Raw genomic sequence first — 18,197 nt, forward strand, 5'->3', positions numbered from 1 at the left:
CAGAAGTGGGTGTGGTTTAACCCGAAATGGCTGGGGCTTAAATCAGTACATTATTTTCAGTCTGAAATTGATATGGATTGATCAGAACTTGCTATATTTATTGTTTGTTTGAAAACTATTTACAGAACAGCCTCAAAATTGAGATTCAAGTCAATGTTTTTGAACATGAATATTCTTAAGTGTATGAATGAATATTTACAGAACAGCCTCAGAATTGAGATTCAGTGTTTTTGATCGCAATAGTAAAGGAACTATTTTTTTTTTTTTTTATAAACTCAGAACATGAATATTCTTAAGTGTATGAATGAATAACAGAACAGCCTCAGATTATAAACGGTTATAAATAAATAAATAAATAAATAAACAAACAAACTGGAGGCTATGACTGCCGCGGCAGGAGCCGTTTTCAGCTGTCTTGTTAAAAGCACCGCGTATCACATGAAACAAGTTCACCAAATAACTTTAAATATCAGACAAACTGAAAAAGAGGCGAGCTGAAGAAAACTTAAGCTGGGCAAGAGTACTGACAGAGCAACGTGAGGCACAATCCAGCCAAGCACAGAGAGAGATCCTGTCTGTGTGTGTGAGAGAAGCTGCAGAGAGACGTGTCTGTGTAGGGAGGGGCAGGCGCTGTGTGTGACTGGCCAATCACACAGCGTGAAGACAGTCAGTTAGCCAATGAGAATTTTCCTTCAGCACGAGTACAGATATTGATGAGTTTTATTCATGCTCGTGCTCGTCAAAAATGCTTTAGCCGTACTGGATACTTGTCTGAAACGACTATCCGGCTCAACCCTAGTAAATGGACTGCATTTATAATAGCGTTTTTCCATCTGCATCGGATGCTCAAAGCACTTTACAATAATGCCTCACATTCACCCCAATGTGAGGGTGCTGCCATACAAGGCACTCACTGCACACCGGGAGCAATAGGGGATTAAAGACCTTGTCCAAGGGCCCTTAGTGATTTTCCAGTCAGGCTGGAATTTGAACTGAGGACCTTCTGGTCTCAAGCCAACGCCTTTTTTTTTTCTTTTTTTTTTTTAAGTTGTCAAGAGTCAAGATGTTTATTTATCACATGCAAATATACAATGTATAAAATGCAGTGAAAAGTATCTTTGTACCTGCACTGATAAAATAACAACAACAATAGCAAAAACACAAAATCATAAACACGTTAGTGGTCTAAAAATTATCACACCAAAACTTATTGGAAGATAATGGTTTTCAAAGTTATCTGAAAAGCTAATCCGATAATGAAAACATTATCTTCATTATCTTTTTTTTTTTTTTTTTTGCCAGCTTGCACTCGGCCGAGATGGACGCATTTTTCTTTTCTCCCTCCCTCCTTATCTTTCCTGCTTCTGTGGCGTGTTGTCTGTGAGACTGCAGCTTTGCTCTTCTGGAAAACAACAAAAATGGATCTGTTAAAGTGGTCTCTGAACGCAATTGACACTGTTTTTTCCACAAGACATTCGGGGGCGGAGGACCCGACCTGTCCTGCCGGGACGCATGTGATGGGTTACGTGATGGACTCGTGGAGGAAATGGCAGGTCATGTGCCTTTACACACTTTCTGTGGAGGACGTCGAACATGTGTATATATTTGGCTTGGTGGTGACTGGCTTTCTGCTGTGTGGCGCGGGCATGGCGCTGGTTTACCGGAAAATCAAGAAAGTGGAAGCAGCATTAATTGGGCCATCCAGGCTGCCCTACATGATTGATTCGATTGGGAAGGCAGTGGCTGCGCAGTCGGCGGGTGTTAATCGCACGCTGGAAAATATCTCGGGCAGGATTTCAGCTCTGGAAACCCGCTTTGACCGTCAGTAAAGACCACATTCTACATTCAGATGTATTGAGAGCCACTCTGTTCTCAGAACTGTGGAATCTTTCAGGCGTCTGCTAATCTGGATATTCATTTGGCCTCCCCAACACAGCTGCACTTCAAGGCCGCTGTGATAAAAAAAAACCTCCTCAAGAAGATCAACACTTAAGCCTCGCTCCCTGGTCATCCCCCTCCCCTCAACTTCTCCAGCTCTGATGTTGACTGTGGACAGTGGACTGCTCAGGGCTGAGCCCCTCCCCCTTCCAGGATTGTCGGACAAGGCCGTTGATGGCTGCCTCCGGAGTGTTCTGATAAACTGGACCTTCAAATCTCGGTTGTCGTCCTGCGTCTTCATTTGTCTGTGTGATTATTGTTTTCTGTGCTGATGGGGTTTTTTTCTTCATTGCTGCTGTGTAACGCAGTGGCTATGAGGGTTTTTTCTTTTTCTTCCCTTGTGTGTGCTTTTTTTATATGTGTTTATGTACCGGGCCGGCCTATGTGTGTTGTGTGTTATGTGTGTGTCGTTTGTTATGGGTCGGTCTTGGTTTGCTCAGCCCTGCTGTTGACCAAGGCAGGGATGTACATCTGGAGCTGGTCCCCGGGCGCCTAATGGCGACTTCTGCTCCTAATTGGCAATTAGGATTGGTTAAATGCAGTAGACACATTTCATTGTGCAGGGAACATGTTCTTTTGTGCATATGACAATAAAATTCTTTTGAATCCTTTGAATCCTTTGAACTGTGCCCACCACTGGATATCAGGCAGTCTGGCTCCAAGTTCAATTGTAGTTGAAGAGTTGATGTGTCGCCGCAATAAAAAAGTTTTGAGCTGAGGGCTGCACATTCTCTTCAACATTGTGACATCTGTACACCAACCTTTGTTTATATCAAAGCATGTTCCTTCGCCTCTCATCTTCCCAGGGAGCTCCGTTACGCGGTCCATGTGCAACAGCTGGAAGTCGGGCAGGAGTAGAACGTTGTCGGGGTTATGTTCACTGAGCCAGGTTTCAGTGAAACACAATGCGGCAGATCTGCCAAAGTCTGAGATTTTCCTGTTGAGCAGCAGCAATTCACACATTTTGTTTGACAGAGAGCAGACGTTGGTCACATGAATAGACGGAACCACAATGTGTAATCCCCGCTGCCTCAATTTCATGATCGTATCTGCTCATGTCCCCTGCTAGCATCTCCTGTAAACTCCATACAGAGCTGCTGCTTCTCCAATCAAGACATCTGTAAAACACCCTGGTTCAGTGAAAACCAGTGAAAAGTTCCAACAGATGACAGTCCGATGTTTATGAGCACTTCCTTGGTAAGACACCAAGGAAGAAGAGCAAATCAAATCAAATCAATTTTATTTATATAGCGCCAAATCACAACAACAGTTGCTCCATGGCGCTTTATATTGTAAGGCAAAAGCCATAAAATAATTACAGAAAAACCCCAACGGTCAAAACGACCCCCTATGAGCAAGCACTTGGCGACAGTGGGAAGGAAAAACTCCCTTTTAACAGGAAGAAACCTCCAGCAGAACCAGGCTTAGGGAGGGGCAGTCTTCTGCTGGGACTGGTTGGGGCTGAGGGAGAGAACCAGGAAAAAGACATGCTGTGGAAGAGAGCAGAGATCAATCACTAATGATTAAATGCAGAGTGGTGCATACAGAGCAAAAAGAGAAAGAAACACTCAGTGCATCATGGGAACCCCCCAGCAGTCTAAGTCTATAGCAGCATAACTAAGGGATGGTTCAGGGTCACCCGATCCAGCCCTAACTATAAGCTTTAGCAAAAAGGAAAGTTTTAAGCCTAATCTTAAAAGTAGAGAGGGTGTCTGTCTCCCTGATCCAAATTGGGAGCTGGTTCCACAGGAGAGCAGAGTGCAAAAAAAACACCCCACAAAATGCACAAAGTACGAGAGAGCGCAATAATGAGGCAGTCATCCGTGGAGCCATTTTACAAAAAAAGTGAATATTAAACTGTCACTAGGAGGAAACTGACTCCTGAACATTATTTCTGTCATGTTGTGGTAGTTTTGCACAGGTTTCATTGTTCATAATCTTTTATGTTAACCTGATTAATTGATGCATGTTGCAGGAGAGGTTTCAGGTGAAAAATCCTCCACATACTTACATCCAGAAGTTGCGAGGATTCCTTGATCCAGCAGTCACACGTAAGGTGAGATGCCAGTAATTTATTGTGAGGACACATCACATATTACAGTCAGCTCAAGCCTCTTTTAAAACAGTATGTGTTTAATAAAAAAAAAAATCTTAAAATTTTAAATGACACCACTGTTGTGCAGGGAAAAGAAAAGAAAGGAAAACAAGTAGCTTTCCATCTACACATAAATTACATTGAAAGACGCTCACCACTCATAAATGATACCTGTTTTAAAATGCCATGACTACTGATTTTCATTCATCAATCCACACTCCATTTAAAATGTTCTGCAGTACCCATTATTGGCCTGTAGATGGCACTCCAGGCTAAACTGTAGTTTCAAGTCAGAAGTGTCTTCTGTAACCTGCCTATGTGTTTGTTTGTACCTGCAGAAATTTAGAAGAAGAGTCCAGGAGTCGACTCAGACACTCAGAGAGCTTGAAATTTCCCTTCGTACCAATCACATTGGGTACCTGCATGTTTTCACAAATCTGTCTGTACAACTTTGTCTGTCCCTCTAAATATGAGGGGTGATGAGACGTTTTGAGCCTGACCCACAAAAAGTAGGACGTGGTTCTCCATCTTTCGCATTCTGAGAAACCAACATTTCTCAGCATTGCACCCATTGAGTCAAAGCTTCACACATTCTCAGAATGCAAAAGATAGAGAACCATGCCCTACTTTTTCTGGGTCAGGCTCAAAAATTCTCAATCGCCCCAGATACTTGTCTGAAAATACCCATCTAAATACCTGTCTCCATATATCTGTTTCTTTCATCTCTGTCTTGTGTCTCTCTGCAGGTGGGTGAGGGAGTTTCTTAATGAGGAGAATCGTGGTCTGGATGTTCTGGTTGAATATTTGTCATTTGCTCAGTATGCAGTCACGTAAGTCTTTATTTATGCATGTTGTAAACTGCATGTGACATCCACAAAGCACAAAAGACTTTTTTGTCACCAACTGTGATCTATACTCTCTGTGAGGTCCAAAGTATATTTTAAAATACCTCACAAACAAATCAAATTTGTATTTTCAGGAGTGGAAGTATGACCAACCACTCTACACGCATTTTGTGGATTTGGAAAAGGCATATAACTGGGTCCCTCATGGTATCCTGTGGGGGGTGCTGCAGGATTATGGGGTACTGGATTTGCTGCAACGTGTGATTCAGTCTGTATATGACCAAAGTAGGAGCTGTAAGGCGGAGTGTGAAGTATCTGGGATGAGAATCAGTACCTCCATATCTGATACTATGGTTTTTTTGTCATAAAATGCTGGATTGTCCCCTCTGGGTCAGGGGAGAGTTACTGGCTCAAGTGAAGGAGTTTAAGTATCTTGGGGTCTTATTTGGAAGTGAGGGTAAATTGGAGTGTGAGATCAATAGATGTACTGGGGCAGCATCTGATGTTTTACAGATGCTATACTGGACCGTCGTGGTGTAGTGCAGCGGCTAAGAGAATATTTAGAGCAAAATCGTGCCAATGGTGATACAAGCACCAAAGTTGGCACAAATACTCCTTAGACATTACTCTTTTGAACAAACTGACTGGCCACTTGAATTTTCAATAGGGGCCAGGTAGGGGTCAATTGAAGAATTACACAGGGGCCGAAATTAAAAATGTTGAAATCATTTTGAAACTACACCACATTATTTGTCTGATTGTAAAGATTCCAAAAAGGTATAGTTTTGACTATCTATGCCTGAATGATCAGAAGTTATGGGGTAAAAACAGCAAAAATGGTGACAAAGGTCAGTGTCAGTTTGTACAGGGGTCAAAAGTTAAAGTTGCTCTAATTTTGGTAAAAAAAAAAAAAAAGTGATACAAATTATTGGTTGAGCTAATAGGGTTAATAAAAGGAATAGTTTTGATTGTGTTGAATGTTTGGTCTCCAAAGTAAAGGTCAAACAAGGTCAACGTCCATTGGATTCTATGACATGTGACATATGTTACCCTGTAAAATCAAATCAAATCAATTTTATTTATATAGCGCCAAATCACAACAAACAGTTGCCCCAAGGTGCTCTGTATTATAAGGCAAAGCCATACAATAATTACGGAAAAACCCCAATGGTCAAAGCGACCCCCTGTGAGCAAGCACTTGGCGACAGTGGGAAGGAAAACTCCCTTTTAACAGGAAGAAACCTCCAGCAGAACCAGGCTCAGGGAGGGGCAGTCTTCTGCTGGGACTGGTTGGGGCTGAGGGGAGAGAATCAGGAAAAAGACATGCTGTGGAGGGGAGCAGAGATCAATCACTAATGATTAAATGCAGAGTGGTGCATACAGAGCAGAAAGAGAAAGAAACACTCAGTGCATCATGGGAACCCCCCCAGCAGTCTAAGTCTATAGCAGCATAACTAAGGGATGGTTCAGGGTCACCTGATCCAGCCCTAACTATAAGCTTTAGCAAAAAGGAAAGTTTTAAGCCTAATCTTAAAAGTAGAGAGGGTGTCTGTCTCCCTTATCTGAATTGGGAGCTGGTTCCAGAGGAGAGGAGCCTGAAAGCTGAAGGCTCTGCCTCCCATTCTACTCTTACAAACCCTAGGAACTACAAGTAAGCCTGCAGTCTGAGAGCGAAGCACTCTATTGGGTGTGTATGGTACTATGAGGTCCCTAAGATAAGATGGGACCTGATTATTCAAACCTTATAAGTAAGAAGAAGAATTTTAAATTCTATTCTAGAATTAACAGGAAGCCAATGAAGAGAGGCCAATATGGGTGAAATATGCTCTCTCCTTCTAGTCCCTGTCAGTACTCTAGCTGCAGCATTTTGAATTAACTGAAGGCTTTTCAGGGAACTTTTAGGACAACCTGATAATAATGAATTACAATAGTCCAGCCTAGAGGAAATAAATGCATGAATTAGTTTTTCAGCATCACTCCGAGACAAGACCTTTCTAATTTTAGAGATATTGTGTAAATACAAAAAAAGCAGTCCTACATATTTGTTTAATATGCGCATTGAATGACATATCCTGATCAAAAATGACTCCAAGATTTCTCACAGTATTACTAGAGGTCAGGGTAATGCCATCCAGAGTAAGGATCTGGTTAGACACCATGTTTCTAAGATTTGTGGGGCCAAGTACAATAACTTCAGTTTTATCTGAATTTAAAAGCAGGAAATTAGAGGTCATCCATGTCTTTATGTCTGTAAGACAATCCTGCAGTTTAGCTAATTGGTGTGTGTCCTCTGGCGTAACAATGAAAATTTAAGCAATGCTGTCTAATAATACTGCCTAAGGGAAGCATGTATAAAGTGAATAAAATTGGTCCTAGCACAGAACCTTGTGGAACTCCATAATTAACCTTAGTCTGTGAAGAAGATTCCCCATTTACATGAACAAATTGTAATCTATTAGATAAATATGATTCAAACCAATGCAGCGCAGTGCCTTTAATACCTATAGCATGCTCTAATCTCTGTAATAAAATTTTATGGTCAACAGTATCAAAAGCAGCACTGAGGTCTAACAGAACAAGCACAGACATGAGTCCACTGTCTGAGGCCATAAGAAGATCATTTGTAACCTTCACTAATGCTGTTTCTGTACTATGATGAATTCTAAACCCTGACTGAAACGCTTCAAATAGACCATTCCTCTGCAGATGATCAGTTAGCTGTTTTACAACTACCCTTTCAAGAATTTTTGAGAGAAAAGGAAGGTTGGAGATTGGCCTATAATTAGCTAAGATAGCTGGGTCAAGTGATGGCTTTTTAAGTAATGGTTTAATTACTGCCACCTTAAAAGCCTGTGGTACATAGCCAACTAATAAAGACAGATTGATCATATTTAAGACCGAAGCATTAATTAATGGTAGGGCTTCCTTGAGCAGCCTGGTAGGAATGGGGTCTAATAGACATGTTGATGGTTTGGAGGAAGTAACTAATGAAAATAACTCAGACAGAACAATCGGAGAGAAAGAGTCTAACCAAATACCTGCATCACTGAAAGCAGCCAAAGAGAACGATATGTCTTTGGGATGGTTATGATTAATTTTTTTCTCTAATAGTTAAAATTTTATTAGCAAAGAAAGTCATGAAGTCATTACTAGTTAAAGTTAAAGGAATACTCGGCTCAATAGAGCTCTGACTCTTTGTCAGCCTGGCTACAGTGCTGAAAAGAAACCTGGGGTTGTTCTTATTTTCTTCAATTAGTGATGAGTATTAAGATGTCCTAGCTTTACGGTGGGCTTTTTTATAGAGCAACAGACTCTTTTTCCAGGCTAAGTGAAGATCTTCTAAATGAGTGAGATGCCATTTCCTCTCCAACGTACGGGTTATCTGCTTTAAGCTGCGAGTTTGTGAGTTATACCACAGAGTCAGGCACTTCTGATTTAAGGCTCTCTTTTTCAGAGGAGCTACAGCATCCAAAGTTGTCCTCAAAGAGGATATAAAACCACTGACGAGATAATCTATCTCACTCACAGAGTTTAGGTAGCTACTCTGCCCTGTGTTGGTATATGGCATTGGAGAACATAAAGAAGGAATCATACCCTTAAACCTAGTTACAGCGCTTTCTGAAAGACGTCTACTGTAATGAAACTTATTCCCCACTGCTGGGTAGTCCATCAGAGTAAATGTAAATGTTATAAAGAAATGATCAGACAGAAGGGGGTTTTCAGGGAATACTGTTAAGTCTTCAATTTCCATACCATAAGTCAGAACAAGATCTAAGGTATGATTAAAGTGGTGGGTGGACTCATTTACATTTTGAGCAAAGCCAATTGAGTCTAACAATAGATTAAATGCAGTGTTGAGGCTATCATTCTCAGCATCTGTGTGGATGTTAAAATCGCCCACTATAATTATCTTATCTGAGCTAAGCACTAAGTCAGACAAAAGGTCTGAAAATTCACAGAGAAACTCACAGTAACGACCAGGAGGACAACAGATAATAACAAATAAAACTGGTTTTTGGGACTTCCAATTTGGATGGACAAGACTCAAGGATGGACAAGAGTCAAGCTTTCAAATGAATTAAAGCTCTGTCTGGGTCTTTGATTAATTAATAAGCTGGAATGGAAGATTGCTGCTAATCCTCCCCCTCGGCCCGTGCTACGAGCGTTCTGGCAGTTAGTGTGACTCGGGGGTGTTGACTCATTTAAACTAACATATTCATCCTGCTGTAACCAGGTTTCTGTAAAGCAGAATAAATCCATATGTTGATCAATTATATAATTTACTAACAGGGACTTAGAAGAGAGAGACCTAATGTTTAATAGACCACATTTAACTGTTTTAGTCTGTGGTGCAGCTGAAGGTGCTGTATTATTTTTTTCTTTTTGAATTTTTATGCTTAATAGATTTTTGATGGTTATTGGTGGTCTGGGAGCAGGCACCGTCTCTACGGGGATGGGGTAATGAGGGGATGGCAGGGGGAGAGAAGCTGCAGAGATGTGTGTAAGACTACAACTCTGCTTCCTGGTCCCGACCCTGGATAGTCACAGTTTGGAGGATTTAAGAAAATTGGCCAGATTTCTAGAAATGAGAGCTGCTCCATCCAAAGTGGGATGGATGCCGTCTCTCCTAACAAGACCAGGTTTTCCCCAGAAGCTTTGCCAATTATCTATGAAGCCCATGTAACATGATAACTAAGCATGATACATGGTGCAAACTATTCCTTTTTAAAACCCTGTTACCTCAACTAATAATTTGCATCATTTTTTACCAAAATTGGAGCAACTTTAACTTTGACCCCTGTACAAACTGAAACTGACCTTTGTCACCATTTTTGCTGTTTTTACCCCATAACGCCTAATCATTCAGTCATAGATAGCCCAATCTATACCTTTTTGGAATCTTTACGATCACACAAATAACGTGGTGTAGTTTTCAAAATTATTTCAGCATTTTTATTTTTGACCCCTGTATAATTCTTCAATTGACCCCTACCTGGCCACCTACTGAAAATTCAAGCGGCCAGTCGGTTTGTTCAAAAGAGCAATGTCTAAAGAGTATTTGTTGCAACCTTGGTGCTTGTATCACCATTTGCACGAATGTTTCAGTCATCTTTTGCACTAGAAGAAGGAGCAGAGTCAGAAGGGAGGCTTTCAATTTACCAGTCGATTTACACTCCTATCTTCACTTATGGTCATGAACTTTGGGTAATGACTGAAAGAATAAGATAGTGGATACAAGCAGTGGAAAGGAGATTCCAACATCGGGTATCTGAGCTTACACTCCTGGACAGGATGAGAAGCTCGACTAATCCCAGAGGGAGTCATAGTGCAGCCACTGTTGCTTCATCACAGTGAAAGGAGCCAGCTGAGGTGGTTCGGGTGTCTGGTGATGCCCTCTGGTTGTCTCCCTAATGAGGTCTTCCAGGCACGTCCAAGAGGGAGGAGGCCCTGGGTAAGACCCAGGAAGCACTGCAGGGATTATATTTCCCAGGTGGCTTGGGAATGCCTCGGGATCCCCCAGGAAGAGTTACAGGATTTGGCTGAGGATAGGAAAGTGTGGGATGAGCTGCTTGGTCTGCTGCCACTGTGACCTGAACCCAGATATGCAGCAGAAGATTAATGTATGAATACCGGTTTGTGCTTTGCATTCTCTGGAGGCAAGATTACTGTGAGTTCCAAAGTTTAAAAAGTCAGCAGGCCATTGAGCTTTTTCTTACGTACACCTGTTCTGTGGAACAATCTGCCTGCTGAGATAAGTCTGATTCTTGGGAGTCATTCAAGTCCAGACTAAACACCCATTTGTTCTCTCTTTTGTATGAGTAATATATTAGCATTGTACTATACACACAGGCTCACTTACTTTTGCCATAAACAAGAAGCCATTAGTTTAATTCATGTCTTGCAAATTAAATAACATCAATAATGACAGGTTGTAATTTACTATCTAAAAAAATTACCTAATAGTAAATTCAGATATGGACCTCCCTATTGATTTAGCTCAGGATTTCCGCCAGATGCCCTTCCTGTAGTAACTCCATACATGGAGAATGGGCGGGGTAGTCTAGAACAGAAGCGCACTAACCACTCTGCCTCCCCCACCCCCACCCCAATGTCCTAATATATTTTAGGGCCCCTATCAGCCATGGGCCCTTAGAATAATCCTTCCCCCCAACCCCCACTCATTTCAGTGCCTCTGGTCAAGCTCATTTTAATGTGAAATAATTGTACTGTGAATCCATCTGTCTTGTCTTGACAGCACTTTCAGTCATCTTGTGTAGTTTTTAAATATGTGATGTGCATACATGGAAATGTAAGCGTTCACATGTTCAGGTTTGATGGTGAGCAGTCAGAGGCAGGAAGTGAGGCGTCATCAATGGATTCTCCCTGGAGTCGGTCTATAGAGGATCTTCACGGTGACTGTAACCTTCCTTCTCCATCCTCCTCTGTACCTCGAGCATCCCGACACTCCATCAGGTAAAAAATATATTAAATATACTGTCCTATGCACTTTTAATGTGTGTTAAACTTAGCAGAAAGCTGAATATGTACTATTGATAAATAAGTAATGTGCTGTGTGTGTAATGTGTGTAAAGTGGGCACTTTTTTAACAGGAGCTCCTCTGCTTCATAAGAAAATGTGCTGGTATTAGGTTTTTATAATTATTTTATGACTGAATGATCAGCAGCATCTGTATTTGTTATGCGTTTGGCACTAGCCTCACAAAGAAATAGTTTTGCTTTTTTATGAGATTTTGTAATTCCATAAAGGATTAGTTTCTTAATTGAAGCACAAAAACATCTGACATTTTTGGAACTAGGAAATTTTTTCAGCTGACTGAGAAAACAGAGACACATTGCTGTCAAATTTATAGGGGTTCCAAAAACCTTGACTTACTTAATGATGACCCTTACACACGCATGTAATGAATTTTCTCTTGTGCAGTTCCACCCTGGTAACTCGCTCCAATACACTGCCGAGCCGCCGTACACTGAAGAACTCACGACTGGTCTGTAAGAAAGATGATGTCCACGTCTGCGTCATGTGTCTGCGGGCAATCATGAACTACCAAGTATGATAAAGACGAACACTGTACTTGATTTATTACATACTAACCCTAATGCAGCATGACAGAGAAGCACTCACACAACATGAAACAAATTCATTCTCATCTTTTTAAATTACAGCATCTGACTGCTGGTGTGATAATAACTCTAATATTTACTCATTCATAATGACCTCATGGATCCAGAACAAGCAATTTGGTCCTTACAGCTGTGAAATGACATTTTACATTTAGGTTATTTACGCTATTACAATAGTATTTTGTAGATTAGCACTCTGTGGTTAGCATGTTTGCCTCACAAAGAGAAGGTCCATGTTTCAAGACCAGCTGTGGTTCACTCTCCTTGTACTTCTGGATTTGTATCAATGTGCAGATCTACTGTAGTGAACTCGAGCAAAAATGAGAGGAACCGAAATAAATTAATAACAATGTCAAAATGAATTTATTTACAAAGCCCTTTAAAAATTGTACCAAAACTGTCTCACAGTTTAAGCAGAATTGATGCTAATTTAAAACAGTAAGTCAACAAGCAAACAAAAGAAGACTGGTTTTCTCTTGTCCTTCTCAAAAGAAAAAGCAGCCAATGCAGAGAAGCTTGCACAAAGGTTGTAAGGTTGAATCACAGTCACCAAATGATGGTGAGAAAAGATCAAATAAAAAATGTCTAGCAGGACTGAAAACCATCATCTTGGTTTTATGAGTAGATGCAGTTTTTCACTGTTGCCAAACAGACCTTTGCAACATGGGGCACATTTATCTGCAAAGAAACATGTACATCTGTGCATCATATGCAAAGCACATTAATCCCCTGACTATGTATAATATTGCCAACAGTAAAATTTCCATATCCTCCACTTCAAAGAAAGACCATTTATCCAACAAATACAAAAATACTGTAATTAATTTCAAACTATACACTGTGATTAAGTACAAGGGATGGGTATTGATAAGATTTTATCGATATTGATCCGATTCCTTATTGATTCCCTTATCGATACCTCTTGTGACTTTTCTGTACACTAAAAGTAGGCTTTACATGTTTTCTATGTCAACATTTTATTGAGTCTTAAAGTAAATAAATATGAAATTGGTCACTGGATTCTTGATCTGTGGACATAAATAAAAATAAACAAAACCTGTAGTTTTTGTCAAAAGCATTTGCTTTCAGACATTTTGGCATGAATGTCTCTCCGTACCTCTGAGCTGAGCTCAGCCAGCTGCTGCACGTCAGCGCAGGGCGGCTCATTTTGGGAGGAAAAAACGTTTTGATCGATTGCAGTTTGTTTGTATTCCAACATTTGGAAAGAGGTATCATTTGATTTAAACGGCATTTCACTTAGAAGTTATTAATTCCGTCTGGATTCTATCGTTCTAACTTGACTCATCAGAGAGCCGCACAGCGTTTGGAGCTGTGTGAGAACAGAACGGAGGACGATTCTCGTTTCTTTCTCCCAACAAGACAGGAGTCCCAGTTAGTAACTTTAATCTGCATAAAAGTGACTCACGAATGACATATTCAGGGATGAAAGTGGTGAAAAACAAAAAAAGCTAAAACCCCAAATTACCCCCCAACACCACCCACACGAAAATGTTTGAATTCTAGAAGCTCTGAAATGCAATCTGGGACTATTCCAGACAATAAACTGCAGTGAGTGCAGCATCCATTTAGTGAGAAAAAACCCAACTTTTCTTATTCAGATTCATTCCAGTAGTATTCTGCTCTTACTAGGATGCAGCAGTTTTCTAGTTTGGCAGATAGTTCTGGAGGAAATCACTGAAGAAATTAACAAATTGAAAATATGGTTTGACTGAAACAAATTGTCATTAACGTTAAATAAAACAGGGAGAAGTGGAGGTGAAACACTTATTTATTTCTATATTCATTTGTTTATTTATGTTCATTGTTAGTTGGTTTTATATTTTCTGTTTTTAGTCAGGTTCTTGTTGTCTCTTTCTCTAAAATTGTATTGTAGCATTATTAGTTATTACTATTATTGTTGTTGCTATTATTATTAATATATAAACAAAAATAAATAAAAAAATATTACAATTTGTAATACATTTGACTGTTTTACAACAAATGCTGAGCTATTAATTATTATACAGAAAACAAATGCATACAAACATGCTGAGATGCGAACAGCTTAATGATAACTTTAACATTGAAAATGCCATAGACATGCTAACGCGTTAGCATCGGTCCCGTTATTAAGTTATAAAATACATCTATCAACTGTTTCAGAAGACCATAGCAGGTCGGTTTAACATAAAAAAAGGTAAATATTATGAGCGAAGCGGCGCGCAGCAGCGTGAAGCTCATTCATGGTACTGGGCGTCCTAAACAGAAGTCCCAAAATTCAAATCCACAGTAAAACAGGAAATGTTCAAATGTCGAACACTTCCTGGATTGACAGACGAGATCCCATGGAATCTCGGGGGAACTCAGTGGCAAGCTCATACTCAAACAGGAAGTGCCGAATTCTCAGTCACAGTGGAAAAGGAAATGTCCAATGCTGAACATTTCCTGGCATGGGTGGAGCAAGAGCGGAGGCCGGGGTTTCACTGGACTCCCCTGAAATCTGATTGGACACAGATGACTGACGTCACGGCACCGCACGTCTGGTTGAAAGAGCTGCATTTTCAACTCAGTGAGTCACATTGACTGCTAGGTTCCACCTGTCCAGTAGTTTGTGCTGTGTACCACAAAAAGTTCTAATCCACCTTAGTAGAAGAAAAATGTTTGCTTCAGAGTTGAACTGAACACGTCATTTGAACTATGGACTTCGAATCACACGAAACTAATATTGGTGAGTAAACAACCATATTTTATGCCAGAAATGAGGTCCAGGTTGTTAAAAGCAGCATTTCTCCTTTAATTTGAGGGGTCTTACTGTATATACACATGTTTAAGCTAACAGACAGCAGCTGGCTCATGCTCTGTTGGCTTATTAGTGCAGCAGATAACTGAAACAGTCCTTCAAATGGTGATACAAGCATCAAATTCAGCACAAATACAGCTGGAGCTAAATTAATGGAGCAACTTTAACTTTTGACTCCTGTACAAACTGAAACTCACCTTTGTCAACGTTCTTGCTGCTTTTACCTCATAACTCCATAACAATCTTTATGATCAGGCAAATAATGTGTAGTTTTCTATATGATTGGAGCATCTTTTAATTTAGACCCCTGTGTAATTCTTCAATTGACCCCTACCTGGCTGCCTTTTGAAAATTCAAGTGGCCCATCAGTTTTTTAAAGAGTTAACGTCTATGGATTATTTGTGCCAAATTTGATGCTTGTATCACCATTTGCAGTATTCCACTCTAAATATTCTCTTATCTGCTGCACTATATATGAGATGTAAGATGCTGCTCCTCACTGTTTCTCAATTTCCCTCAAAAGTATGAGAACACTTGGTATTTCACACATTTTCATTTGTTTATTCCATTTCAAATACTTTTTTTTTCTAAAATTATCTTCCTTAACTCAAACTGAAAGCAAATCTCTACAACGTGATATAAATTAATTAAAAATATAAAATCCAGCTTCCTGATGGAGTGGTGTAGAGGAGGATTTTCTTAAAAAGAAGACCTGAAAGTTCAGCTACAATTGACAGAAAGTACATTTGAGATCCATCCATTCATTAATCCATTTTCTTCTGCTTTATCTGGTGTCTGGTCGCGGGGGCAGCAGCTCAAGCAAAGCCGCCCAGACCTGCCGATCCACACACACCTCCCCCAGCTCCTCCAGGGGGAACCCCAAGGCATTCCCAAGCCAGCTGTAAGACGTAGTCCCTCCAGCGTGTCCTGGGTCTTCCCCAGGGCCTCCTCCCGATGGGACGTGCTCGGAACTCGGAACACCTCTCTAGCGAGGTGTCCAGGGGGCATCTGAAAAAGATGGCCGAGCCACCTCAGCTGGAGCTCCTCACCCTATCTCTAAGGGAGCGCCCAGCCACCCTGCGGAGGAAACTCATCTCGGCCGCTTGTACTCGCGATCTCGTTCTTTTGGTCATTAGCCAAATCTCATGACCATAGGTGAGGGTCGAAACATAGATCGATCTGTAAATCGAGAGCTTTGTCCCCCTACTCAGCTCTCTCTTCACCACAATGGTCCGATACAGCGACTGCATAACTGCAGACACTGCACTGATCCGTCTGTCGATCTCACGCTCCATCTGTCCCTCGCTCATGAAGAAGACCCCGAGATACTTAAACTCCTCCACTTGAGGCAAGGACACTCCACTGACCTGAAGAGGGCAAGGCACCTTTTTCTGGTCGAGAACTCTGGCCTCGGATTTGGAGGTGCCGATTTTCATCCCGGACGCTTCACACTCGGCTTCAAACCGCCCCAGTGCATGCTGAAGGTCCTGATTTGACGAAGCCAACAGAACCACATCATCCGCAAACAGCAGAGATTCTATAGTTCCGAAACCAGACCTGCTCTACATGTTGTGAAAGTGTAGTGACACAGACCCACAACAGGGGGTGTAAATGAACGGACAATAGAAGGAGTTAAATTTGAACATTTTACTGTTGTGAATGCCACAACCACACACAGCAGATTATAGAATAAATACAAAGTCAATGGATAAAGGTGTTGTGTGGGCAGGCTCGACGATAGGAGACGTCCGTCTAGAGAAGAACCGGAACCACACGATTTCCTCCGCCACCGAACCCGAAGGATACTGGAGCCGCCAGGTCCCGAGTCCCTCAGGTGGCCACCGTCTCTGCGTGTCAGATCTGGTACTGCTGGCAAAGAGCAAAGACAGTCAAGTGTGGGTGTGTGTACACCCAGTAACAACAACGGTGGGAATTCCACCTCCACCTCTAACACACACTCGTGCAGCGTCTGTCTATTCACTTATCTGGCGGAAAGCAGAGCGAAGCAGTCGCGGCCCACGCCGGTCCTCCGGGGAGACAGCTGCAACAATGTATCTACTGGAATCAATATTGGAATATTCAGGCTGAGAGTATTACCTCCGTAGAAGAATGATATCTCGGCGACGTGGTGGAGGTGTCATCCTGCTTTTATCCGGGGTGAAGTGCAGATGATCGGTGACAGCTGTCATAGTTGATGAGTGACAGCTGTCACCTCGGCTGTTCCTGTGAGGCGGCAGCGCCCTCTCGTGCCTGAAGCCCGCACTTCAGGCAGAGCGCCTTCTGGTGGTGGGCCAGCAGTACCTCCTCTTCTGGTGGCCCACACAACACTACACCCTGGCTGCACCTAGAAATTCTGTCCATAAAAATAATGAATAGAACCGGTGACAAAGGGCAGCCCTGGCGGAGGCCAACATGCACTGGAAACAGGTTTGACTTACTACCAGCAATGCGAACCACGCTCCTGCTGCAGTCAAACAGGGACTGGATAGCCCTTAGCAAAGGACTCCAGAACCCGTACTCCCGGAGCACCCCCCACAGGGTGCCCCGAGGGACAAGGTCGAATGCCTTCTCCAGATCCACAAAGCACATGTGGACTGGTTAGACGAACTCCCATGAACCCTCGAGCACCTGATGGAGTGTGTAGAGCTGGTCCAGTGTGCCGAGACCAGGATGGAAACCACACTGCTCCTCTGGAATAGACCTTATCGGGGAGATTGATGAGTGTGATCCCCCTGTAGTTGGAACACACCCTCTGGTCCCCCTTCTTAAACAGAGGGATCACCACCCCGGTCTGCCAATCCAGAGGCACTGTCTCCAACCACCATGCGATGTTGCAGAGGCGTGTCAACCAAGACAGTCCCACAACATCCAGAGACTTAAGGTACTTAGGATGGATTTCATCCACCCCAGGAGCCTTGCCACGGAGGAGCTTTCTAACCACCTCTGTGACTTCGGCCTGGGTAATGGATGAGTCCGCCTCTGAGTCCCCAGTCTCTGCTTCCTCTTCGGAAGATGTAACGATGGGACTGAGGATCTCCTTGAAGTATTCCTTCCACCGCCCGACAACATCCCCAGTCAGGGTCAACAGCTCCCCATCCACACCGCAGACAGTGCCGGTGGAGAGCTGCTTCCGCCTCCTGAGGCGTCGGACGGTTTGCCAGAATTTCTTCAAGGCTGACCGATAGTCCTCCTCTATGGCCTCCCCGAACTCCTCCCAGGCTCAAGTTTTTGCCTCTGCGACTGCACGGGCTGCAGTACACTTGGCCTGCTGGTACCTGTCAGCTGCCTCCAGGGTTCCACTTACCAACAAAGACAAGTAGGACTCCTTCTTCAGCTTGACGGCATCCCTTACTTCCGGCATCTACCACCTGGTTTGA

The 18,197-nt window shown here is 42.3% G+C and overlaps 1 protein-coding gene across 3 annotated transcripts in view; it reads left to right on the plus strand.

Annotated features, from left to right (window-relative positions):
* Positions 1–18,197, plus strand: part of fmnl2b (formin-like 2b) — a 360,828-nt gene that overhangs the window by 68,019 nt on the left and 274,612 nt on the right. For all 3 annotated transcript variants that reach the window (XM_034179825.1, XM_034179807.1, XM_034179816.1), the window contains 5 exons: positions 3,914–3,994; positions 4,372–4,448; positions 4,780–4,863; positions 11,209–11,352; positions 11,821–11,947. In XM_034179825.1, coding sequence (XP_034035716.1) covers positions 3,914–3,994; positions 4,372–4,448; positions 4,780–4,863; positions 11,209–11,352; positions 11,821–11,947 — 513 coding nt within the window. The remainder of the gene's footprint in view (positions 1–3,913; positions 3,995–4,371; positions 4,449–4,779; positions 4,864–11,208; positions 11,353–11,820; positions 11,948–18,197) is intronic.

The sequence above is a fragment of the Thalassophryne amazonica genome, chromosome 1 (genome assembly GCF_902500255.1).
Source record: "Thalassophryne amazonica chromosome 1, fThaAma1.1, whole genome shotgun sequence".
NCBI lineage: Eukaryota > Metazoa > Chordata > Actinopteri > Batrachoidiformes > Batrachoididae > Thalassophryne > Thalassophryne amazonica.